Source organism: Hippocampus bargibanti, linkage group LG02 (genome assembly GCF_051943395.1).
Source record: "Hippocampus bargibanti isolate YZ-2025 linkage group LG02, ASM5194339v1, whole genome shotgun sequence".
NCBI classification, from domain to species: domain Eukaryota; kingdom Metazoa; phylum Chordata; class Actinopteri; order Syngnathiformes; family Syngnathidae; genus Hippocampus; species Hippocampus bargibanti.
In genome coordinates, this window is record NC_142735.1 from 7,669,161 (window position 1) to 7,694,702 (window position 25,542).

At 41.2% G+C, this 25,542-nt stretch overlaps 1 protein-coding gene and 1 long non-coding RNA gene across 4 annotated transcripts; one reads left to right on the forward strand and one right to left on the reverse strand.

Moving 5' to 3' along the window:
- Nucleotides 1-1,708: 1,708 nt before the first annotated feature.
- On the forward strand, nucleotides 1,709-22,048 carry LOC148901409 (C-terminal-binding protein 1-like). Of its 3 annotated transcripts, none has more exons than XM_089023259.1 (11): nucleotides 1,709-1,818; nucleotides 3,523-3,571; nucleotides 5,703-5,837; nucleotides 12,367-12,521; nucleotides 12,618-12,762; nucleotides 12,847-13,053; nucleotides 13,213-13,427; nucleotides 14,672-14,802; nucleotides 14,893-15,020; nucleotides 16,185-16,302; nucleotides 18,095-22,048. In XM_089023259.1, the coding sequence occupies exons 3-11, from the start codon at nucleotides 5,777-5,779 to the stop codon at nucleotides 18,279-18,281; spliced, it is 1,347 nt and encodes a 448-aa protein (XP_088879385.1). In that variant the 5' UTR covers nucleotides 1,709-1,818; nucleotides 3,523-3,571; nucleotides 5,703-5,776; the 3' UTR covers nucleotides 18,282-22,048. The 3 variants fall into 3 exon arrangements, with proteins under 3 accessions (XP_088879385.1, XP_088879394.1, XP_088879402.1); XM_089023268.1 differs by lacking the exon at nucleotides 1,709-1,818 and adding an exon at nucleotides 2,057-2,175; XM_089023276.1 differs by lacking the exons at nucleotides 1,709-1,818; nucleotides 3,523-3,571; nucleotides 5,703-5,837 and adding an exon at nucleotides 7,713-7,764.
- LOC148901410 (uncharacterized) lies at nucleotides 21,011-23,635 on the reverse strand. Its single transcript, XR_016118616.1, has 2 exons — nucleotides 23,400-23,635; nucleotides 21,011-21,534 (listed from the first exon to the last, which is right to left on the reverse strand). It is a non-coding gene; the product is annotated as an uncharacterized LOC148901410 (long non-coding RNA).
- Between the last annotated feature and the right edge of the window lie 1,907 nt (nucleotides 23,636-25,542).

Consider the following 25,542-nt stretch of genomic DNA (forward strand, 5'->3'; position numbering starts at 1 on the left):
CAAAAACGGTTGTGTGATATGTTGCTCAATAAGCTTTTAAACTCTCAGTATGATGCAAAGCACAACCTCACTACAATAATTCCACTGTGTCTGTCAATCAAAAAGAGCATTATTGAAAAGGCAGAATTTTGATAGAGCTCTTTTGTAAGTTCTGATTTAACTATGTACAAACTGCTCCCCACATACAGACAATCAGAATCAGAAAGCCTTTAATAGTCCCACAAAGGGGAAATTTGCAGTATGGCGAAACAAGAAAAAGCAAAAACAAATTATGGATGAACATTTCACATACAGTGCAACCTGAAACTAAGAACTGTTATTTGATACAAATGACAAACTTTGCTGTCTTTCAACGGGGATAATCTAAAGTAAACTAATTTAGTTGAAGGTGCAAAGTGATTGTCATTAAACTGTATCTGAATTTAAGCCAATACTTCGGAATGACAGTTGTCAAGTAGAAATAAAAGTTAACCAGCGGTTAATAATACACCAAATAAATCAAAATCAAAGTGATCCAGGCACTACAGATATACTTTCAAGCACAAGCTGTTGATTGTTTCGAACAAAGGCTGCATTTTGAAATGAATGAGAGGTGAGCCCACTGTGCCTCTGAACACAGACTCTCATATTATGTTGGGACATCAAAGTGAGGACACCACTAAAATTTCATTTACAGGTACCAAAATTTGAGGATTTGGGAAGGAGGGTTTCTCAAGACAGATTACCAAGTGTACAATATTTGCAATAATCAAAACTAAACAAACAAAAAAGGGGAAACTTAAATGGTGAAACACAATGCAAGTCTATATTTCCACAACTGGGACCTTCATAGTTTTAAATCTGCAAATTTTGACAAATCTCTGAACGCAATCTTCTTCTTTTCCTTTCGGCTTTTCCCTTTGAGGGGTCGCCACAGCAAATCAGTGTCCTCCATCTTTAGAGGTTTGATCCGCATGTTTGTTTTGGCCAAGCTTTTATGTCGGATGCCCTTCCTGACACAACCCTCTGTATTTATCCGGGCTTGGGACCAGCACAAGAAGACTTATGTCCCTTTGTGGCTACAGAACAAGCAACTCGCTCAGTGAAAGGCTCTCAAACACAAAATGGTCATCGGCACAGCAAAAAATATACTCACCATTTGTTGACAATGCTTTGATCTTACCGTGAAATGGGCATCTCTTTCCCAATACAATGCACCATCTGATGTTTTATGTTTAGTTTGACAGTAAACTTCAACTGGGAGTGGCATTAAATAACTTAAAGCCTAAGCTCCCATAATGATAGCCAACAAGGCCAATGTATTCTGTCTTCCTCCATCTCGAATCCAGAAAGTCACACGTATTGTATATAAAATATTGTTGTTGTTTTTTTCAAACTACGAAAAACAGCTAATTTAGATTTTTTTTTTTGTTCCTCGGTTCACAACGTTGGAAAACCCGATGAAACACTTGATAGCTTGACTAATAAATTTCAGTAGACAGTTTTTTTGTTACTTTTGCATCACTCTTTTTCTTTACAAAAGTAGATATACTTCGACTTAAGTACAGATTGTGAGTACATTTGCCACCTCTGGTAGCTCAATGGTAGTTTAATGAAGCTCTGTTCACTTCAATTCTGGGACAAGGTAACCGTTCCGCCATGAGAGGTGAGGGCGCTCCTTCCAGACCACCACCGCTCTTTCTCACTCGCACAATCACGCTCACGCTGCCCCCACCAAACACAGCACTTCCTCTTTTGTGCAATTTCATGGCGATCTGTGGAGAGGGAACCGCCGACGCACGCACGCTGTCTCAGCACTCTCCAAAGAGTTTCTTCGGGGTAAATAACGAGCAGTTTCCTCCAAGATTCGAATACCGGGTACCGCGGTTGTCCTACTCGAATTCAGTCATGTGGGGAATGCTCAGTATGTCTTGAAGAAATGTTGGTTTTGGTTAAAACCCGCCAGCGCCCAACCGAAGCGCCACTCGTTGATAACAAATCGAGCGAATTGGGCTCCCTCCTCGCGCATCTTCTCCCCTCACAGCGGCGCGTTCGTTCACGGCCAATATGCAACTGCTAACTAGCTAGCGTTAGCACTCTCCTGTGTGGTTATGTAAATAGCTTCCTACCATCATTTTTCGCTTAGAAGTCACGTCAACCTTAGATGCTGAACTCATACGAGGTCGCTGCGCTGTGGTACTTCCCATTCAAATATCAACTACTTTGACCCTCGAGATGTTTGTTTTTTTGTGCTAGCTCGCTGTTATGCTATGTCGTGAGTTAGCGCTAGTTCGGAGATGAGGTGACCACGAAATTTATTCATCAAAATGATGTATTTAAAACACGATTACAATCAAACACACATAACTTAAGGAAATAACGTCCATCATTCATTGTATTGTTGGTGTTGATCGACGCTCTGGTAGGCGGTCGAGCTAGCGTTCTCGGCTAATTGGTTAACGGTAACTTGTCTGCTAACAAGGGAACTTTGTCACCGCGGTAGCTTGCAACTTCGTGAAATTCGTTTAAACTTTCCTGGTGCGATATTTCACGCCCAGTGACTTTAGGAGAAACGTGTGACTAAGTTTCAAATTGTTGTCGGGTTTTGTCTGAGGTATGATAAGCTAACTTCGCACTTAACTCTGCACACTTAGACCTACAACATAATACACTTGATATCGCGAGTAACTACGAATTGCGTACAAGATGTGATTTATTGACTATCGGTATCAAACACACGAATAATATCTCAGATTAAATTATATGAGACCAAAATTATTTGGCATCATCTTTTCAAGACGGTTTTAGAGACCAGCATCGTTTTCTAGCGCCAAATATTAAAAAATATGAGTCCTTAAGACTTAAAAATTTCTGCTTAACGTTTCAATACGAAGTCGGCAATCGGAATTTGTCGAAGTATCTTTGTTTATTTAGTTGGAATTTCTAACTTTTCAACTTTTGTTTTTATATTCAAAACATTTGTATTGTTAGAAAACAGTATACAGGCGACGTAATAACGATGAACTCAAAGTAATAGTCGAAAGCCAAGTACTTCAAATTCTATGACAGCAAGACCCAAACACAATTTTCAAATGGTGGTCAGATATCATGAGGTTTCATTTGGCACTGACACATTGACAGATAAACTGAGTTGACAATACACTGACACCTTATGTTGTTAAGATACATGGATGGACCTGAATGCATATGGCACAATTGAGAGACATTTGCAGTTGATAAAATAACATTAGCATTGCAAACAACGGAAACTATCCACCAATATGCACTGAACAACATCTTAAGGGACTTGGCCATTAGTGGGTTCAAAATGCATGCGGTTTTGCAGAAGCATAGAAAAAGGAAGATGTGCTCATGGATTTTGAAAAACAGTCATTGCTTACCTAGAAGCTTTTGAGAGAGTGTCTCAATATATTTTCATGACCTTTTTATATCACCTGCTATTGATAGGCTAGCTAAACACATGCAGTGGTGTCAGAAGCATGAGGTCAATCTAAAGTCTATGTTCGTGTTCTTTGTTTACAGTATAAACTACTTTGACAACTGAACTGTCACAACAGACACTGCGTTTCAGGTGAGTGCTGTCAATATCCCATTTCTTCTATATTTTTAGGTAGCAATTGTTAAGGATCCCTCGTGAATGTTTTGCGGCCAGGATAATTTTTGTTGTTTAACTGTGATCACAAGTTTAGTTCACACCAACATTTTATGCAGAGAAAGGTTGCCTCAAAAACATACAGACAAAATGAAAGAACAGTAATGTGAACTTTACATGAATGTGATTTTTTTCCTTGGGAAATTGCACTTTGAAAGTATCACATTATTAGAATTATCTTGCAATGACAAAAATTAAATAAAATATAAACTCTTGCAAATATTGATTTTATCTGAACATATTTTGCATGTCTGCATCCCAGTTCTAAGGTTTCGTGTTGAGTCTTAGGTCTGACCTTCCTGTGTTGAGTTAGCGTTTTTTGTCCAGTGCTTGTTGAGGTTACTTTGGCTTCCTCCCATATTCCGAACACGTTCATGTTAGTTTAATTGATTACACTAAAGTGTCCAAAGATGTGAACATGAGTATAAGTGGTTGCTTGCCTGGCCTGCAATTCTCTGTAGTTGGACTTCAGCTCTGTCATCACCTGAATGAAGATAAGAGGGGTAAAACCTGTATGAATGGGTATTTTGAACATGGGAGGCAGATAGTTTGATGAGAATGCGGGTATCAGTTTAAAGAAATTGGATGTTGTGATCATACATTAATTTCTAAATCAACGTACTTTTAGAGGAGCTTCATCAGTATGAACAGTATTATGTGATTGCGCAATGTTTGCTCAAATGAAAGAACTGTGGAATTGGCCTCTTTCATCAGGTTTGTTCAAACATCAGCCAAAAGTGTATTTTAAAAGAATTGTGTTGCAACAAATTTGATGAAACCTGTGTTTCAGTTACAATTCCCCTCATGGTGATTCAGAATAATTTCAGGCATGTGCATTCCTGCACACAACCACAAATATCCATCACATTGAATAAAATAGGAAAGACAGGGAATTTTAACGATAAATGTTTTCATCTTCCTGCCGAGTAACAAAACAACCCCGCACACTGGCAATTTTAAAGTGTTGCAGCAGTTAGCATCTTAGTGCTGAAGTGATTTCAATATTATCATTATTGGTAATAATCCATAGTATGCACACAATGCAGTATTTTTTATTAAAGCTAATTCAGGTTGTCCTGGTTAGCCCAACATGGTTGGAATTTGAGACCAATCACGTGGTTTTCAGATGGCGTACCATTATTTTAAAAAAATATTCCTTTGCTTCCATTACAATAAAATTGATGAGGGACTGCACTTACTCAAAATCAAATTACTTGGACTCAGGGTGCAACAAATGTAATGGGGACATCCCCAAAAATAATCATGTTTGACATATATAAAAGACCCCAATGTCAATTGATTTTCTGTCTTCATGCAACTCCTGATAGCTGAAAGTCACAACAACCTCCCAAAAATCTTCTTTCTCGCATACACTAACCCAAACACGGGATAAAACATAGATCAGAGTGTATCAGAAGAGACAACAGCCCCTTCCAGCTTGTCAAACCAAACATTTGACATTGTTGCTATTGTATATAAAAAGCTGACATGATAGAGACATTTTCTCTGTTGTGGACATATCTGCGCTGTAACAGGGTATGGTGGGATATCATCTGAATTGAAGGAATTTCTACGATAACCAAGACAGTTCAACACATTTTCTGTCCTGCACGTTCCGAAAACCAGCTACTCCACAAGTAGTTGAGCACACCAGACGATGACGAGGTCGAGGATCTAATCCTGACGCCAATGCTGTGTCAAAGTGGGTTGTGAAAAGACAATAGCGGATGAAATGTTACAGCCTTGATGTGGGATTGTGCATTACTTTCTTTCGTTAAAGTTAGATAATAATAATAATAATAATAATAATAATAATACATTTAATTTATAAGCGCCTTTCAAAACTCTCAAGGACACTTTACAGTCACAGGATATCATCAAATTTCTCTTCAGAGTATTCCTTGTAATTTTTGTTCTCTTCCTCCCCCGTTCATAGTTTATTTAAAAATATCTAAACATTGCAAATCAAACTGCAGTCACAGAAAAATATTTATATTGGCACATAGTGTCTAATGTTTTGTCTAATGTTTTGTTCATGTTTTGTTTTTAGGTCAACGGGTGTGGAGACCATAAGGAGACTTTTATATTGGTTGTTCGGTGTTCAACATCCAGCCTGCTCAGTCTATGGCTCTGATGGACAAACACAAACAGGTCAAGCGCCAGAGGCTCGACCGCATTTGCGAAGGTGAGTTATGATGAGATTGTCATGATATCACAAAGAGAAACACATTTAGAGAAATAAAAAGCTGCAATCATCAACTGCAGTTTTTTTTTATTACTATATCGTATTATTAATGCTCTTTAGAAATTTTTATTCTTGTTCACGGTGACTATATTCTGTACATATTCTAAAAACAGCTGAGACTTGAAGTGTACACTTTCTTAGCATGTAAGGTCCACTTGCATCGAAGATGGCTCCACAAAAGACTTAAATAAATTTTTGCTTATACAGCAGACACTGCCCAGTTTTGATTCATACTGAAATAAAAAGCAGAGCAGACAAGCAAACTCAAGATTGGATCCTGTGTGTGTTCACAAACCACAGCATTACGGTCATCTTTACACTCTGGTAAAGTTAGAATTACATTTCTGAATTGAAATTCCTTCCTATACTTTGAAACTTTCTGATATTTTATTTGACCTCTCTAGCTATTTATGAGAGCTTTAAATATGTGCTGCACACACACACGCAAGCACGCACACACTCATGCATGCACACACGCACACTCACACACAAATAAAATAAAAGCCGAGTGAAATTCTTGATTAAATATCCCCCAATATAAGAAATGCTGACATTAATAGTTTAAATCAGAAATACACCACAAATTGGCATAATAAAACAGTGAAATATAACCCTTGAAAAGAAATGACTGCCAGATGATGCACCGAAAGTGTTTTTACATGTGACAACGACTGTAACTTTCACCAACAAGTCGGGCTAAACTGAGCTTCTCCCCACCAGACAAAGATCTTTACCTTGCACCTTACCAATTGAAACTTTCCCATGAACAATTGCTTTTGCATCATCCAAGGTGTTACATGAAGAGCACATACATACATTGAGTTTGTTTTTAAGCTTGTTTTTTTTTTTTTTTTAGACAGAAATGCTTTGAGTGAATTTGTGAATACCGATCTGGAGTGGGGGTTCACGGAACAGGATTTGATTGGATTAGTGATTTTTTTTCCTGCTCCCCTTCATGTTAGACTATTGGAAGAGTTTGAAAATGATTAATGAATTCTGGGCTGCAATAGATCACTTTGAAGGACTTGGATTGGATTGGATTTACCTTTATTTGTCTCGCAGTGGAGACATTTATACTTCATTTACATTTGTAACTTCAATGTGACTATTCAATTCGTGCTATGGGCGAAAAAAATCATAACAACTAATTGTTTGAGATGTGCCGGACTACTGACATGTTACCACCAAGCTTGAGCTTAGCCCTAACAAGAAACATAGCGCTGTTTTTACTCTGACGACATCTCCTTGTATTCCTGCATGTGATTGTCTTCTCTGTGTGGTGCGTAACATAATACATAAACATCCGTGTACATTTTTGTTCCCCATATTAATTCGTAATCGGTATAACAAATTAAATACAACTGACACAATATGCAGAACAAGAAGAGAAAGAGAAAGTGTCTGAATTTCTTTTGCTGAAAAGCAATTTTGCTGAAAAGCAATTTTAGTGACAGATGTTGAAGTGTGGTGAAGTCACTCGGACATGACCAAGTTTTTTTTTGTAGTGGTATTTCAAATTTGATGAGAATTGAGACGACATGAATGGCAATTTTAAATGGAGCGAATATTGTGGGAGACAGATGAGAAGGAGAGTGCAAGGTGAAGGGTCACGCCCGCAGCCGTAGGGAAACGGGACAGCTGTCTCTTTAAAAAAACGACAAACCGCCTTCAGGCCTCTGCTATATGCAAATGAAGTTAGTGCTGGTTGGCTGGCCTACAATAGAACCGCCTGTGATTGGGTCACAGATGTTGGGGGGGAGTTCTGGGCGTGGATGACAGCTGAGAGGGAGCTGTGAGGGAAAGTGAAAAGCAATCGAGGGAGGGCGAGGGAGAGAGGAAGAAGGGCTGACAGACTTCATTATGCAAGGTTAGCCCTTGTGCTCATGCGTTTCGATATTTTCAATTGCATTTTGTTAAATCTGGGCTCTGTGTGAGAAGGTTGACGTGTATGATTTAGGGTGTGGCACAGCTAAATATAAAAATAAATGTGTTTCTCAGTGCGCGGTTGCGTTTTTTTTGCAGCTGTTAAGAAGGAACCGAATAACAGTGTGTGTGTATTCATGCGCGCGCCCGTCTGGGTGGAGTACCTTTTCTTACTGCATTATCATCATCTGCTGCCCCTCCCCCTCACCCCTCACTCCAACTACAGCCAGAGGGAGCATGGAAAGGAGAGGGGAGGGGGGAGAGAATGAATGAATGAATGAATCACTGAATGAAATGTATTGTGTGCGGCCATGCTTGCATTTTGTCGGCTCTGCGATGCCAGTGTCATTTACTCAAATTACCCCGTGTTGTGGGCCTGCTTGTGTATTTCCCCAGCAACTTATTCTGAGGCCTTCTTTGTCTTGAAGCCTTTTTGAGTAGTCTTTGTCCTCCCAGTGTGTAACAAGTAAGCCTGTTTGCATTGTCAACCCATCTGCAATACATTTCAGTAAAAATGGGAAGGCCTTGTTTTACTAGTTTTCTGTGTGCTTTCACATCCTTTGGTGATAAATGTCCTACATCACAGGAAATGTGAACATTTGTTTTCCATCCTTTACTACTATCTGTCTTCCTTTCTGTGCACCCTCACTCACCACTACCCATTTTTCAAGTCAATGTTCCGGCTTGCCACACCACCCTTCCTCCTCCTCCCCCTCACAACAGTCACACACAGACACCTGTCAAGCAGCAGAATCAAGATGTTTCCCTAGGGCTCAAGGCAAGTGAGCGACAAAAATTGGCCTTACTGTTTAAGAAGTTCAATTCACTGCTTGTTTTAGAAGCGATACTGTAGTTCAGGTCCTTTGGTTTGCAAAATCTGAAAATTCTTGGCATGATGCTGTTGTCAGAAATTTGTTTGTCTCGTGACAGAGGGAATAGGAGTCTGTGCATAAAAATCAGGTAGAGAAAGTCTTGTACATTGGCGAATTTAGGTCATGACTGAGACACTAATATGAACCCTCTTTTCTGCCTCCATTCTGAGACCCTGCACATTTCTAAACCCCTCCCCCTCATCCCCAGCCGCTGCACTCCCAGTCTCCTCTTCCCATTGCCACCCTACGCTTCTGCCTGGTCACCCTACATAAAGTCAGGCAGGTTAAGTGCTTTGCGTAGGGACCTGTGCACCTTTTTTAATGATAGAAAACCCAATCTACGAACCTAATGCCATTGAAGTTGGGCCGTTTTGAATAAAAATAAAACTTAAGCATTTTCCAATCATGTTTAAACTATAATTAAATACACTACAAAGACATGATATTTAATGTTCAAACTGATCAACTTTATATTGCTTTTCGCAAATAATCATCATGAATTTTGTGCCAGCAACATGTTGCAAAAAGTTGGGACAGTGTCATGTTTATTTCTGGTTTATCACCTCTTCTTTTAACAATTACGACACATTTGGGGACTGAGTACACCCGTTGTTGAAGCTTTGTCGGTGGAATTCTTTCCCATTATTGCTAGATGTAAAGATTCAGCTGTTCAACATTTTGGGGTTACTGTTGTTATGTTTTACACTAAATAATATGCAACAGTGTACGTACCTCCACCTCACAGTCCGGAGGATCAGGGTTTGATTCTGGGCTCTGGCCTTCCTGTGTAGTTTGCATGTTTTTTTGTGCCTCTGTGTGTCCTGCGATTGGCTAGCAACCAGTTCAGGGTGAACCCTGCCGATTGCCCGAAGACAGTTGGAATCGGCTCCAGCACGCCCGCGACCCTCATGAGAAGCGCTTCAGAAAAAACGGATGTACAGTTGCAAGACAGAGTATATGAACCCTTTGGAATTATCTGGATTTCTGCCTAAATTGGTCAGGCCGTCCGTGATCAGTCTCCGACGACCGAGCTGTCTGATGGAAGGAACACACAAAACCGTATGGAGAAAAAAAACGCACAACACGTCAGCATCAAAACCTCAGCATCAAAACCTCAGCATCAAAACCTCAGCATCAAAACCTCATCCCAATTGTGAAGTATGGGTGCGGAGGCCTCATGCTTTGGGGCTGCTTTGCTTACTCACAGCCTGGACAGCTATTATTGAAGAAATAAACGGATTTCTACGTTTACCAAGACATTTAGAAGAACTTAACTTGAAAAACAGCATGCCTTCAACAGAACTAAATATGGCTTCTGGAGTTCAGAGTCCTGGCCTCAACTCCGAAAGAGATACTGTGTCATGACCTCGAGTACGGTTCATCCTAGACATCCCACGGATTTTGCTCAATGGAAACAGTTTTGTAAAGACAAATGCTGGAAAATTCATCCTAACTGTTGTGCAGGTCTGATCTGCAACTGCAGGAAATGTTTGTTTGAGATTCTTACTGCCAAAGGAGGGTTAACAAGTTATTAAATCCACGGGTTCACTTACTTTTTCTACCATGTACAGCGAATGTTTACACGGTGTGTTCAATAAAAATACTTGAACATGTTTCTTATTAATTTTATTGTTATGTTTTACTTGAAGCATGTTTGTCAATTGTGACTTAGATGATCAGATCACATTTCATGACCAATTTATGAATCAATCAAGGTAGTTTCAAAGGGTTCGGATACTTTTTTTTTCAACTATATATATGGATCAATGGATACAATAGCACCCATTTTAATGGCACTCAAGTCAGGACTGCAGGCAGGCCAGTCAAGTCCTTCCACTCTTTTACGGCAAAGACATGCTATTGTAACACACGCAGAATATGGTTTGGCATTGTCTTGCTGAAACCGGTAAGGGCGTCCAAGAAAATACATGGTTGGGGGGCAGCATATGTTTCTGCAAAACCAGTATGGGCCTTTTGGCATTAATGGTTTGTGTTACCCATCCAATTGGCATGAAGACAGTTCCACACTGTCACAGATGTGGATTTGTTAGACTTTAGTACACTCCTCCACTTTGCATCAGTTCATCTTAGATGGGCTCAGGTGTTTATGGCTTTCGCTTTGCATAGTAGAGGTTTAAATTGCACTTGTGGTGCTAAACTGTGTTTATTGACATTGCTTTCCTGAAGTCCTCTGCAATCCTTGTTGTAATGTGTTTTTCATGTTGATGTTCAAAGGTCACAGGCTGGTTTGTTTTTGGCCTGTGTGTGTGTACTGTATATACCGTATTTTCCGGTGTATAAGGCGCACCTCCAATGAATGCTGCATTTTCAAACTGTTTCCATAAATAAGGCGCACTCTGACTATAAGGCGTGCCTTCAGTGAATGAAAAAAGGTTTCCATATACTGTGTGTATGTGTGTGTGTGTGTATATATATATACACCCACACAAACAAAGCCTGTGTGGGAACAATGACTGGAACGTGGGCATTTTGGGACCTTCTTTGCCTCCTTCTTTTTGTAACTATGTGTCAGATCTTCCAGAATACTTCAGTGCTATGCGACATGTTGCAAAACAACATAGTACTACACTGAAGGCTCCCAAATCAAAAGTTCCTGCTTTAGTCTTATATGCGCTCTGCAATGATACTTCTTCCTCCCGCGCATGACATCATCAGCGTAAAACTGCGTAATACTATCTCTTCCTGGTTATAAAATACGAGATTCTTTAGAGGCAGAGTGACAATTGTACTACGGGAAATTGCTTGAGCTGACGTTAGGTTTATTTTGGTTTTGTTAGGTTTTCTTTGTCCCAAAATTCAACTGTGCTCAAATTATTGACGTGACTGCCAATGTTATGTAATCCATGTTAGTTGTTTACATATGTGCGTCTGCAGCATTACTTCCAAAGCAATGATTTGTTGGAATATCCCCAGACGTGGTAGAGCGGACACTTAAGAACCCACAAAAACATTTTGTTTTAGGGTTGGTAGAGGTCTGCATTGTTGAGTCTCATCTGTTAATGTGATCATGAAACAAATTAATTCAGTAGCGGAGAACAATTTGGTCCTCCCTGCAATATAATAAGGGCTATGTCAACATTGTTCATGACCGGAGTTACTTACTCCACTGGCTTGTTTATTCTTTTCGCCCTATTTAGCTACACAAGACAAGGATATTGACAAGGTAGCAATAACCCCTGAGTGTTATATTTTGTCATCTTTATCATACTGCAAATATATAACAATACACAATTGCCACAACATCTTTTTTGTGCAAATCACATAATTGGGTTTTGTATCCAATGGATACCCTCATAATTGCAGTCTGGCATGTACAAATGTATTTATTTGTAGATTTTGTGTATGTGTGTGGGGGGAGGGAGCTATTCTCCCTTATTTGTAGAGGTGGGAATCAATTTGTTTTGGGGGAACTCTCCTGGTACGCTGTGCAGTAAAATGTTTATTGTAGTAAATTGTTTTTGACAGTCAAACTCCAAAAGTATTTGCAGTTGAACATTGGTGCCCTTTAATACAATGGTGCAGAACCTCCTTTTCCTCTGAGCCATGTCAGTTGCTGTGAAGTCCTTCTCCAGCGCTGACTATTTTTATGAGACAGATCAAATGCTGGCGCAATGAACACGTATATTTTATGGTTTTCTTTCTCCTTGGCTCAGGTATCCGACCCCCAATCCTCAACGGGCCTATGCATCCACGGCCACTGGTGGCGCTGTTGGACGGGCGCGACTGCACCGTTGAAATGCCCATCTTGAAAGATGTTGCTACTGTGGCCTTCTGTGATGCCCAGTCTACACAAGAAATTCATGAAAAGGTAAAGAGTGGCAGACATTTAAGTTTTCAAGATTTACTGGTGTCTTTAGGGTTTTCACCTTATAGATATAATTGGATGCTCATTTGCTCTTTGTAGGTGCTGAATGAGGCTGTGGCCGCTCTGCTTTATCACACCATCACTTTGTCAAGAGATGATTTGGAGAAGTTTAAAGGCCTCAGAGTGATTGTCAGAATTGGGTCTGGCTTTGACAATGTTGATGTCAAAGCAGCCGCTGAGCTTGGTGAGATATACAACTGAAAACCAGCTTTGTCGTTTTTCTAATTATCAGAATTAGCAGTTTGCTATGTTCATTTTTTATGTGCAGGCATTGCCGTGTGTAACGTTCCAGCAACCTCAGTGGAGGAGACAGCCGACACTTCGCTATGTTTGATCCTCAACTTGTACAGGCGAGTCACGTGGATGCACCAAGCTCTGCGGGAGGGAACCCGAGCCTCCAGTGTAGAGCAGATTCGAGAAGTGGCAGGTGGTGCTGCTCGTATTCGAGGAGAGACACTCGGCATTATAGGCCTTGGTAAGAGCACAGCTCCCCCTCACCCCCCAAAAAATGCTTTGAATAAGAACGAGCAACCTGAGCTTGGTATATGTGTGAAATTATATGACTATCTTTACAGCTGCTTCAGCTCCTTTTAATGTGACATGCTCTTCTGAAATTATCATTGTGGCTTTCCAGGACGTGTGGGTCAAGCGGTTGCACTGCGCGCCAAGGCTTTTGGGTTTGGCGTCATCTTCTATGACCCTTATTTGCCCGATGGCGTGGAGCGATCCCTGGGCTTGCAGCGCATGGCCACCCTCCAGGACCTGCTCATCCACTCGGACTGCGTATCTCTGCACTGCAGCCTCAATGAGCACAACCACCACCTTATTAATGACTTCACCATCAAACAGGTGAACTCGAAAACTGAAATTATTGGGTCAGCAAGTTTATTGAGTATTAAAGAAATAAGGGTTTGTATTTGTCAAGATACATATGGTGTATAATATTTTTTCTGAAATCAACCGCGTGATATGGGCTGTTCGATCACACTGCCACGATGTCAGAATTAGATTTTCATTGCTGGCAGTAAGTCGGAATCGTTTCCAGTGAGGATTGGACTCCGCCAAGGCTGGTCTTTGTCGCCAATTCTGTTCATAACCTTTGTTGACAGAATTTCTAGGCATAGCCAAAACATGTTGGGCCAACAGCGCCACCAGTCCTCCGCTTTTTTCACATGATGTGGTACTATTGGCTCCCTCAAGCAGGGCTCTCCAACTATCGTTGGAGCATTTCGCAGCTGAGTGTGAAGCGATTGAGATGAGGATCAGCACCTCCAAATCTGAAACAATGGTCCTCAGTCGAAAGCAGTAGCTAGGAATTTGCCCGATGCTTCGAGACAAGCGAAGGTGCAAAAAGAACAAGCAAGGAAACCGGATGATATACAGTATTTACTTTTTTGAGTGAGAAAGGTCTTAAGCAAATATTGTGATGGAAAAATACAAACTAAACGGAAGCTGGACTACATCAAGTGACAAATTCAGCAGAAAAGTCATTTGAATGATGTTGGAATTATGCAAAGATTCAAGATTGATAAAACATTGCGGGAGAGCGCAAACCAGCTGTCGCACTGAAAAAAAATCCATCCCTGGGCAACTTAATTTTCTAATTGACTACAGTATGTTTCACTTGCCATTCAAATGAATGCACCAAGTATTGGATTTCTATCGATTTGATTCTATTCAATGTGTTTTAATATAGCATTATTTTTAATGTTTAAAAACTCTTATCGTAACAATATAACACTTAATTTTTAAAAAAACACTTTTTTCTCACATTTTCATGTGGTGTGCAGGGGGATTTTTTTTCAATGAAAAATGTGCTCTAGTTTGAAAATGATTTAAAAACTAAAATAGAAGGCAAAAAAAAAAAAGGTGTCCCTATGTCCAGATTTGTTTCAGGCTTTTCTAGTAGTATTATCTTTTGTCCAGCCCCATTTCTTGAGTTTTTTTTTTTTCAGTAATTCTGTCGAACCACCAGTCAAAAGCAAAGTGTGATATTCATTGGTGCCAAGTTACCCCAGCACTGATATTGTATTCATGGTTGTGTGAAAATGGTCTGGACTTTGACTGAAGCACTGCTCACTCCTACAATGCAGATGCGCCAGGGAGCTTTCCTGGTGAACACATCAAGAGGCGGGTTAGTGGATGAGAAAGCACTGGCTCAGGCCCTAAAAGAGGGTCGGATACGAGGGGCTGCTTTAGACGTACATGAAAGTGAACCTTTCAGGTAACCAATTAACCAACCATCCTTTACCCTCAGAGAGATGCGTGGCACTCAGTATTAACTCAGTGCTCCTTTTTATCACAACCTTGACAGTTTTTCAACCGGCCCCCTTAAAGATGCCCCCAACTTGATCTGTACTCCACATACATCTTGGTACAGCGAACAGGCCTCGGTGGAGGCTCGAGAGGAAGCAGCTAGGGAAGTGCGCCGTGCTATCACTGGTAAGTAAAGATTTAACGGTAACAGGCTACAGTTACAAAAATATTTCTCTTTTTTCTATTGGATTTTAGCACATCTGATTTCCCCGCTCGCGATAGAATTCCCTGCTTCCCATATAAAGGTTTCCAGAAAAAGCTTAAAAATGTAATTTAAGCCATCTGTTGCGCCAACAATCAATCAGTTTTCCTCCCATAGAAAGGTCTGTAGTTTTGTTTGCATAACAGTAATGCACTTTTCACAGTTGACACCACCATCCACTGTATTTTTCAATGTATAAGGCTCACCGGAGTATAAGGCGCACCCCCAGTAAATGGTGTATTTTCATATATAAGATGCACTGGACTATAAGGCGCACCTTCAATTAATTATTTTTTTTCTTCCAAATATAATATATAAATAGATACGTTTTCCAAATATAAGGCGCTACAGTAGAGGCTGGGGTTACATTTTATATATCCCAGCATGGACCGCACACTACTGGCGTCGGTAACTGCTGTAGTTGCGAGACTTGTTGTGGCTCAATATTACTTCACATATAAGGCACACCTACGCATATATCTTTTAAAGAAAATCAAGGCTTTTGTGCCCACCTTGTACACCGGAAAATACAGTACTTTTTAAGCACTTAATCTGAAAGGCAACACCTGAGCAACTACAACTGCTCTCTTGAAAAGTGAGTGAAACAAGACCTTTATTGGACTTTTATTAAAAGCACTTTAAATTGTACCAAGTGTGTCCTGACTCCCATTCAACACGAATTTGAATGTGATTGGTGAATTGTGAACACATCCGTAGTTATAAAAGTGTGAGCAGACATGTTAACATTCCTCTCCAACATTTCAATTTCCCCGATTTGAGAAAACCTGCTTTATCTTTTATATCCATTGTGTATGCCGTTTCACCCCGGGTACTCCTTTTTAAGTAGAATCAAACATTTATTCCAATGTAATTTATGTTAAACACAAATGGTATACTTTATACAGAAGTGTTGGCATGAGTAATGTGACTCATGTAGTCACACAACTTATTGTTGCCAATACAAGAATAAAGTGCCTATTTTAAAAGGATCCAGAAGATGGGTGCAGCATGCTGCAACTCTCTGCATGGCTGGCACTGCTGCATATTGAGTAAAATGCACCCTGTAAAGTTTGGTTATTGTCTTCTAGGGCGTATCCCGGACAGCCTGAAGAACTGTGTGAATAAAGAGTATCTGATGGCGGCATCTCAGTGGCCTAGCATGGAGGCTGCCACTGTTCACCCTGAACTTAATGGCGCAACCTACAGGTGAGAGAGACAAGTGACTGTGCATGACTAGAATGGGGGGTTTATGGGGGGCGCGCACGGCCACTTTTCAACAAAATGTCAGAATGTATTATTTAAAATAACTTTGATAGTACTCACCGTTAACATGAATGGTTTACCGTTCCTCATGATTGGTAAAAATCCAGCCAAACGATCGGAATGAAAGTCAACTTGCCGGGTCCATAGGCGAAGTTACTGCTAGCTAGTCTGCACACGGCTCATTAGCTTCCACACTTGCTATCTGCAATATACTTCTCGCATAAGTATATTGATGCTAACGTTAACATGGAGCTTGTTAAAATATCAATGACATTCGACTGTTTCATCGATGTTATTGTTTCATTGCAAATTAGAATCATGAATCCTCCGGTGCATTCAAGCTGGAGCATACTCGTCATTTTTTTTTACTCGGGCTCATTTAAAGGGGCGTTTACCTGTTTCAACATGACGGCCAGTATCATCCAATCAAAATTGCGTTTTCCGCCAAACTAAGTCATCCAAACAGTGTCATCCAATCAAAATTGTGATTTCCGCCAACTGCAGCCCCAACAGGAAATGAACAGCGAGAAGTTTTATCGGCGAGCCACATGGAATCATAAAAAGAGCCATATATGGCTCGCGAGCCATAGGTTGCCGACCCCTGATCTAAGTGAATAAGTCATCAGTAGGTCTTATTTTTCCAAACGATTGGCTACTGCTAATGTTTGAAATAAGATGGTGTCTTGAAAACAGATTAATTTGGATGTACAGTGATACCTCAGCTTACGAACTTAATTGGTTCCCAGAAAGTGTGTGTATGGCGAAAAGTTTGTCTGCCAAACATTTATTTCCCATAAGAAACCATTAAAAATGAGAATAATCTGTTCCCAGATACCCATAAAAATAATTTTCTGCTAAATTGGCCTTAAAACTACACAAAATATACCTTATTTTACGTATAATAAATGTGCTATTGTATTGTAATGAAAGAAATAAACTACTGTATAATAGTCGTTTTATTTACCTTTGTGATGGTCGTTGATGTAGACGATAATACCCTCACTCACAATGTCCCCTGCTAGCTGCTTTTCGTTAATCCAAATCAACAGAAGTTTTTCAACCTCTTATATTGCCTGAGACCATTGCTTAGACAACACAGAAACACGCTTAGCCACATGGAGCAATGGTCGATTTAGCGCACATGTACTGGGACGCTAAGTCAAACAAACGCACACCTCGTTCGTGTTTTCCGATGATCTCCTTCTTCTGCTCTACCGTAATTTTCTTTTGTGGCCTCTTCGGCTTAACACTAGCCTTTGGTGGGGTCTTTTTCAGTCCCATAATACCAAAAGTACTCCAGCCGATAACAAACCACGGGCTGACAAAAACTAGTCCGCCAGTCACCGTGATCTCCTTCTTCTCCTCCATCGTAATTTCCTATGTCTTCTTAGGTTTAACACTAGCCTGTGGTGGGGTCTTTTTTGGTCCCATAATAGCAAAGTTCTCCACTCGATAACAAACCTCATCTGCACGGTGGTGACAAAAACTAGTCCGCCAGCCACCGTGGTGCTGTGCGGTTTGGTTTGTCCGCCAAAAACTAGTTTGTATACCAAGATTATATTCTCGCGAATTTAATGTTTGTAAGGCGAAAGGTTCGTGAGCCAAAGCGTTCTTAAACTGAGGTATCACTGTATAAGGATTCTGCTCGCTACTTGCGATATGACACCGTGGACAGAGTGAAGATGACGGAAGGGGCACGTCAAATAAAATAAAATCGATTGAATCTGTGTTCCAGATTTCCTCCAGGTCTCATCAATGTTGCCGCAGCAGGGGGTCTCCCGGGAGCTGGAGCTGGGGTCGAAAGCCTGGTTTCGGGAAACCTGGCCCACGGCATAGCCCCCGTCTCGCAACCACCACACGCCCCTTCCCCGGGGCAGCCAAATAAGGCGGAAGGCGACAGAGACATTCCCTCCGACCAATAGCCCCCCCCCCCTCCTTCCACCTCTCCGCCCCACATACACCCCAGCTGCTCATACTAACAAAGTCCCAAATACCCCACCTCACTCCCTCCCTTTGACTCCCTGATCCAGCCAACACATTCCATCACCTCTGGAAAAGCAGGTTCCAAACCCATCTTCCTCCCAGCATCAGACACATTTCGACCTCCCGCCAAACACCACGATGACCTGATGTAACTCCATGTGGTCTCAATTGACCAGCCCAGACCCCCCGCCCCCACACACACACACATCTCTTCTCATTTCACCGACCCCTTGGCTCCCACTCACTCCCTAACGTCAGCAATAACTTTGTTCTCAAGGATTCAGTGATCGGATTGGAATTTTTCCATAGTTGGCTGTTGTGACTTACGGTGTTAATGTTTAGGAAGAAAAAAACATTTCTGCCATCAAGGCTTTCCAGTTGGCTGCACCCTCAACTGACTGATCAGTTGGGGTGCTCAGGCAGAAAGTGCCCCTTTGTCCATGAAAGGCTCGTGTTTCTGTTTTCGTTGTCTTTTCTTTTCTCTCGCCCGCCCTCCATTTCCTGTCCAACCTTCTTGTGACGGGATCATGTGTACTTCAACATAAACCAAACCCAATTGGTTAAAAGCCTCATCTGCCCATTTTGGCATGGTGTTTAAAATCATGGCCCCAATGATCCGTCTTCCTTTAGGTTGACTGACGTATCCATTTCTACTCAAATCCACCCTGGTTCATGAACTTCTGTCTCATGCCCAAAAGCTGTATTTTGTAGTGCCAATAAGTGTACTCCATCACACACGCGGGGCCTCGCCAGCAGAGGGCACCGCCTCACCACTTTTTTTTTCAATCTGAGCAGGAAAATGGTCGCTATTTTAGCTTTAGTGACGCAATGACACCACCTGACCTAACCAGGTCATGCATCCCACTCCTCCGCGGTCACTGCCGTGGCCACCGGCCCCACACATACTCACGAACCCATTATGCACCCTTCCTTTAAACTTTTGGGGAAAGTCACATTAAATTCCTCAGTTGCAACAAATGGGATGTTATCTTTTGCATGCTAGCTTTGTTCACAACAGTGGTATAGACAAGAATGTGTGTGCGCGTGCCGGTGTGTGTCCCTTCGCGCCGTTTTCTTCCCAAAGGTATAGTCCCGATGAGTAACTCTTTAACGCCGTCGCTCTGGTGTCAAGAAAACACCTTTCTAGTACCTCAGTAACAGATATTGAATGTACCGTGCATACCCTTTTATTTTTGTGTACAGATTTTCTAGATTATTCTTACTGTTCTTTACCAGAAGGGTGATGATATTGTAGCAGTAATGGTAAAATCAACTAAAAAAGAAACAAACAAAAAAATACCCCCCCCCCCCCTACACGGCCCGTTAAACAAAGCGACAAATGGGATTTCTCTCTCTCTCTGTCTCTCTCTTTTTGTCTCTCTGTTACTGAATTCTCAGGCTTGGAAACCAATGCTCGTCTTTTTGCCTTGACCTTTGCCCCTTTTGTCCTCCATCTTACTGGATAATGATTCACGAGGAACAAAGAAAGGTGGTACTTGTGCTCTTGCTAGTTTACGTTCATTAGAAGTAGATGCTTCATTTTTGTTCTTTTTGCATCCCTTTTGTCATTGCCCTGCTGCTCTGTTTGATGTACCTGTGCGATTTTCATTTAAGCGGATAACAGGAAAAAAGTACAAAAAAAGTAAAAATTAGTGGCTATTTCTCCTACTGCTGAGTGTTTTTAGACCCACTAGCCATTTATCTCATGGTCAATGTCCAGTAATGTGCAGTTTTGCCCTCTGGATTACCCCCTTGGCCCATCAGTCTAAGTGACTTGGAGCATGTGATGCTTCGCTCCTCTGTCATGTGATGAGTATATATTTTTAAGAAGATTAACCCCCCCCACCCTCAAACCAAACCCCACCCGCCCACATTCCCCTATAGTTCCGTTGATGAATAATCTTAAATTTTGCTGTTGATGATGATTATATATATTTTTTCATTTCAGCTGTGCACTGTCGTGTATACCAGTTAGTTTTAATGTAGATGACAATTTGTTTTTATGGATAATTGCTGTCTGTGCTCTATCTATCTACATGTTGTACTAAAAAAAAGTATGAAACCTCCCCCTCCTCCTGCTACCCCCAACTCTGTTCCCATGTAATGCCCCCCCCCCCCCCCCCCACCTCACCATGTCCTTTCTCACTGTAGCCGTTGTAGAAAGTCGCCATGGAACCACTCACTGCCTTAATACAGTTGACCACTGAAAGTGAATGACCCCACCACCTCATTAATAAAGAGTAACAAAAAGGCTCCCCAGTCACACAGCAGGCTGAATTCTACAAAGGTGTATTAAGGACACACTGAAAATGAGACAGAAATCTTCAATGACAAGGAACAATTACATTGTTATGGATGAATTAGCAATTTTCCAATAACAAAACAATACTTTTTGCCATGTGTGAAACTGTCATTAGCTCACAGTTGGCTCACAAGTTTTCCGTTGGGTGCATGGCTAGGTCATGCAACTGGCCTTAATTGGATGTTTTTTTTAATAGCAAACTGGATTTTTTTTTTAAATCGTACTTCCTTGAATTTAAATAGGACTTCTACAGACTGTTTTACTCAATTGACCTGTCATATATGGTGAAATCAGATAAACTCAGTGTTTGTTGGAAAATCTGATGATTGAACTAACAACACATAAGAAAAAAATAGTACAAGCACATTAAACTGTACACGCTGATGTTAAATTTTATTGTGAAACTATCGTGACAACAATCATCATAATCATGTTTATGTCCAGTGACAATTGATTTTTACCTCTCATATTATGACATTTATTTGTCACTTCATTCTCATCATACCGGTTTTTTCCCACCTGCCCAGTGTGACTCTAATACTCCTTTGGTGAATTCTATATACACGGTGTTGAAACTTTTTATTTTTGGATCAAAGGCATCATACACATAAATCCCCCCCCCACCCCTTGCTTCTAAAGTCACACCAACTGTGTGTGTTTGTGCTCTAGCTAAAAGATAGAAGCATAGTGTGTGTCTTTGTGGTCACAAAGCTCCAGCTGATATTTCACTCTTGGTTGTTAGAATGCAGCCAACGCCACCCTTCCCCCTCCTCCTCCTCCTTCTCCTCCTAGTCCTGCTACTGCTCGGGGCTTTCGAAGGGTCTTTCACTCTGCTGCCGGAGACCCCAAAAGGGCTGGAGTGCTCGGGGCGCAGCAGACACTGGTGTCATCTGTCCAGAAATCAAAAACAATTGGTCACTTGTTCTCTCTCAGGGTTGAAATGAACACATATCCTTTAGCAATTGTCCTCCTTCCGAATGTAGAACAACCTCATGTGTTTTTAGAAGCCACGAACCTCTTCTCTTGTTCCACACCTCCCTTTTCCTGATCTCTTGTTTTCCTTTTGGCACTGACATGTAACCACCTAGCAAGGAGTGAATGAATGCTCAAAAGTGACTGTGTGCATGTGTTGTTTGATGTTAAGATTGGGAAATGTAATTTTACACGTGTACATGTTTTTGCCCCCTTCTCCCTCTCACCCTCATTTGTGAACTGATTTTTCAACAGACTGCAAAAAAAGGAAAAAAAAAACATCTGTAAACTAGGCTCTTAAGCTTTATTTTTTTGTTTTGTTTACTTTTTTTATTAGAAACAATCCTTTTTGTGATGGTAACACTCAATGATAAACCCAACACCGTATTTTAAATAAAAGTTTAAAAATTAAACCCTTGTTTACAAGTTTAATTTAAAGGCTCACTGTTCAACTGGTTCTTGCTGTGTACGTGGCTTTTCTAGCTCATTTGATCTGAACAGTCTGAGACGGATTGCCAGCATGTTGTCCCCCCACTGATTACACCTTGCTGCTTTTGGACACAGACTTATGTTTACAGACCTTGCTCTAAAAACAAAATAGTTTACCACAGTTTTTATTGAGCATCGCAGGGTGTTGCAGTGCCAAGATGACCACAAGTTTACGAGCACGCGGGGTAAGCGGGAAAGGGGCTTCTGCTTCGGCCCACAGGCTAGATAGTGTCGGGTGAGGGGATTATCAAGCTTAAAATTGTTACCACATGTACATAACCGGAGGCTACCAGTTTAAATAACGGCCCACTAAAACCACAGACTCAATCACAAGGCACCTTTGGTAACTCGCTGGTCGTGTTTTGACACCCACAGATGTAGCAGTTGTTGATTGAGCACATTTTTTATTGTGAATCTATACTATTGATTAAAAAACAAAATCTCTTGAACAGCCCTTGTGTGTGGATATAGAGATATACAGATGCTCCCCTACTTATGAACATTCGAGTTACGAGCAACAGTACATACGAATATTTCTCCGCGTATGTTGAAAAATGTTCGGAATGAGATGCTGCAAGTTAGATTTAGTATTGCACGCCTTCTTCTGAGTAGTATATTTTCCAAAAGTAAGTTAAACAATTTATCTTATTACGTACATACATACATACATACATACATACGTACATTCTCTCTCTCTCTCTCTCTCTCTCTCTCTCTCTCTCTCTCTCTCTCTCTCTCTCTCTCTCTCTCTCTCTCTCTCTCTCTCTCTCTCTCTCTCTCTCTCTCTCTCTCTCTCTCATTCTCTCTAACATGTGTAGTATTCTCTCCAGTTGTACATGTACATACCTTTAGAGAACATATATTTTATTAAATGTTTATTTTTCTGCGATTGGCTGGCAACCAATTCAGTGTCCCCCTGCCTCATGCCCGAAGACAGCTGAAATAGGCTCCAGCACCCCCCCGCGACCCTAATGAGGAATAAGCGGTACGGAAAATGGATGGATAGGTTTATTTTTCAGTACAAACCAATACATGTTACTTATACACGCCTTAAACATACATCCCATACAAAGTATAGCACTGAAACAACGAACAAATTCACCTTTGTATCTAGTCGTAAGTTGGGAAGCATCTGTATATATTATCAGTGTCTGAAACTCATGACAAAAAGTTACCGGTCCCAAGTTGCCTGCCCCATTTTTCACAACTTGAAACACAATAAAATGACTAATCGCAAAAAAAAAAACATTGTTGCAAAGTATTAAGGTTTTTTTTAAATTGAGGATGTACCTACCACAAATGCTCCCTTGCTTAATTGATCGTAAATATCCCTTGCTGATGATTATGCTCCAGTTGTCGCTTGTCCATACACTATTCGGCATGTTGCACAATGCAATGTTTGCCTTGAGTTGTCTGCTACAAGCCACGTGAACTCGTCTCTCCATGATTTTAATGTACATTTACGTTTTTTAGCGTCATAAATTTTGTTAGCTTCTTTTGAATCTTTCTTCCGGGGCTGAGGTTCTGTGAGTCTACTTTGGAAAATGATACACAAATGCACAACCTTATAACGCTCGGGAAAGTCCGGAAGCAGGAAGCAGGCTTCTGATTGGCTGCCGTGCTGAGTATGCAAATTGCCAAACGAACCGAAATTCTGAAATTTCCAAACCGAACGAAGATTTTGAAATCGGAATAAATATCTTTTTTTTTTTTTCTTCTTGAAAAAGTTGTTGGCCACCCGGGCGGAGACGTTTTGCAAGTTGTACGCCCGACGTAAAAGTTGCACGCCCCGGGCGGCCGGGCAGGCATTATTTCAGACACTGATAATAAGCAGATGATTACAAACCATTTTAATTATTAATTTATTAAAATAATGGATAGCATGATGTTCACACTTAGGACTGTGGTTTACTCGTAAGCGTGCTGAACACTTAAGATCGAGTAAACTAACAACAATGTCACACCCATTAGTGATGATATTGCTCTAGCTCATCTTTGGAGTGGAGCTCCATGCTGGCATGGCTGCTTTCAAGTGCCTCGTTGTTGGCCACGAGCGCATGCATGCCGTAGTGGGAAAGGTGTATGAGCCAGGAGAGGAAAAGGAAGAAGAAAAAACAGTCCCCTTTGACCGCCATTTTTTTTTGAAGTTTTAATCATTCCAATTCGGCAAGGGGTGTTTTGAGTTTTTCTTCGCCCTCCTGGTGGTTAAGATCTGCGGATTTTGTTAATATTTGTCAACTGGGGGGCACATGAAGCCCTTTGAAACCTTATGTGACTTATAAGTCAGTAAATGTGACTTGACCAAACTGGAGACCAGGGCTTCCTACAGGTGTGACAATTCCAGGGTACCTTGTTATTGGCTCTGAGTGCATGCAATGTGAGAAAGGTAGAAGTGACGGGAGTGTAAGTGTGTGTGTGTGTGTGTGTGTGTGTGTGTGTGTGTGTGTGTGTGTGTGTGTGTGTGTGTGTGTGTGTGTGTGTGTGTGTGTGTGTGTGTGTGTGTGTGTGTGTGTGTGTATGCTACCTTCACCGCAATCTTACACAACTTCTATTTTTGTACCGTGTGTGAGTATTTTTACTCAATGAAGACCTCGTGTCTGGAGGAGAAAAGCAGACAGATTGCATAAGACCATGCATATATAGGTTTTGGTAGTAGACAGAGGCCCAGGATGCATGCTGTCCTTTAATAAACTGGATTCAGGCCGACTTCAGACGAACACTAGTTGCCTCATTGCTTCCAAAAGTCCCACTAAGGATTGTGCAATACATACTGTGCTGTCAGCTACCATGGCGAGCTGCCAGATTATCTGTATTTATTTGTCCACTTCCACAAGGGATGAGGAATTATGGTGCTGAAAGCCCAGCGGGTTTTAATCGGGTGTGAGATACTGCCAAAGCATTGAAATAGGAGCACAAATCCGTGCACTGCTGCTTGTCTCACTCTTGTACCTTCTCCCCAATAAAAGTCTCATCCCGATTGCGTAACCCTTCTGGTGGCCTGTAACCGAACGGCTCGATGCAGATCAAAGGTCGGATCACTTTTATCGTTGGAAGTTTTTAATGTGGAATATAGCGCTCACTGTTTGGACTGAGGGGAAGAGTAATTGTTCGCATCATAAATTGCGTGCATGTGTGTGTGTTTGTGTGTGTGTGTGTGTGTGTGTGTGTGTGTGTGTGTGTGTGTGTGTGTGTGTGTGTGTGTGTGTGTGTGTGTGTGTGTGTGTGCGCACGCAATTTTTTTTTATACTGGCTGTGTGATGCATTAGTCTCCTGCTAGATGGTCTGACAGACTTGGATGGATTGTCCCACCAGCTTCAAAGCTAAGTGGATGCATTAGCTTGCAATAACTTAAAATAATAGCAGCTACTGAACAACACAGTTGTTAGAACGCTTTCATTCTGCAGCAACTTGATTTACCATGTCACAAATTAATTCGG

Bases quoted from the DNA above. Each gene is read 5' to 3' on its own strand.
- LOC148901409 (XM_089023259.1), top strand. From the start codon at position 5,777: ATGGCTCTGATGGACAAACACAAACAGGTCAAGCGCCAGAGGCTCGAC. The intron at 5,838-12,366 runs GTGAGTTATGAT...TCCTTGGCTCAG, and splicing joins GCTCGACCGCATTTGCGAAG to GTATCCGACCCCCAATCCTC. The intron at 12,763-12,846 runs GTGAGATATACA...TTTTATGTGCAG, and splicing joins CAAAGCAGCCGCTGAGCTTG to GCATTGCCGTGTGTAACGTT.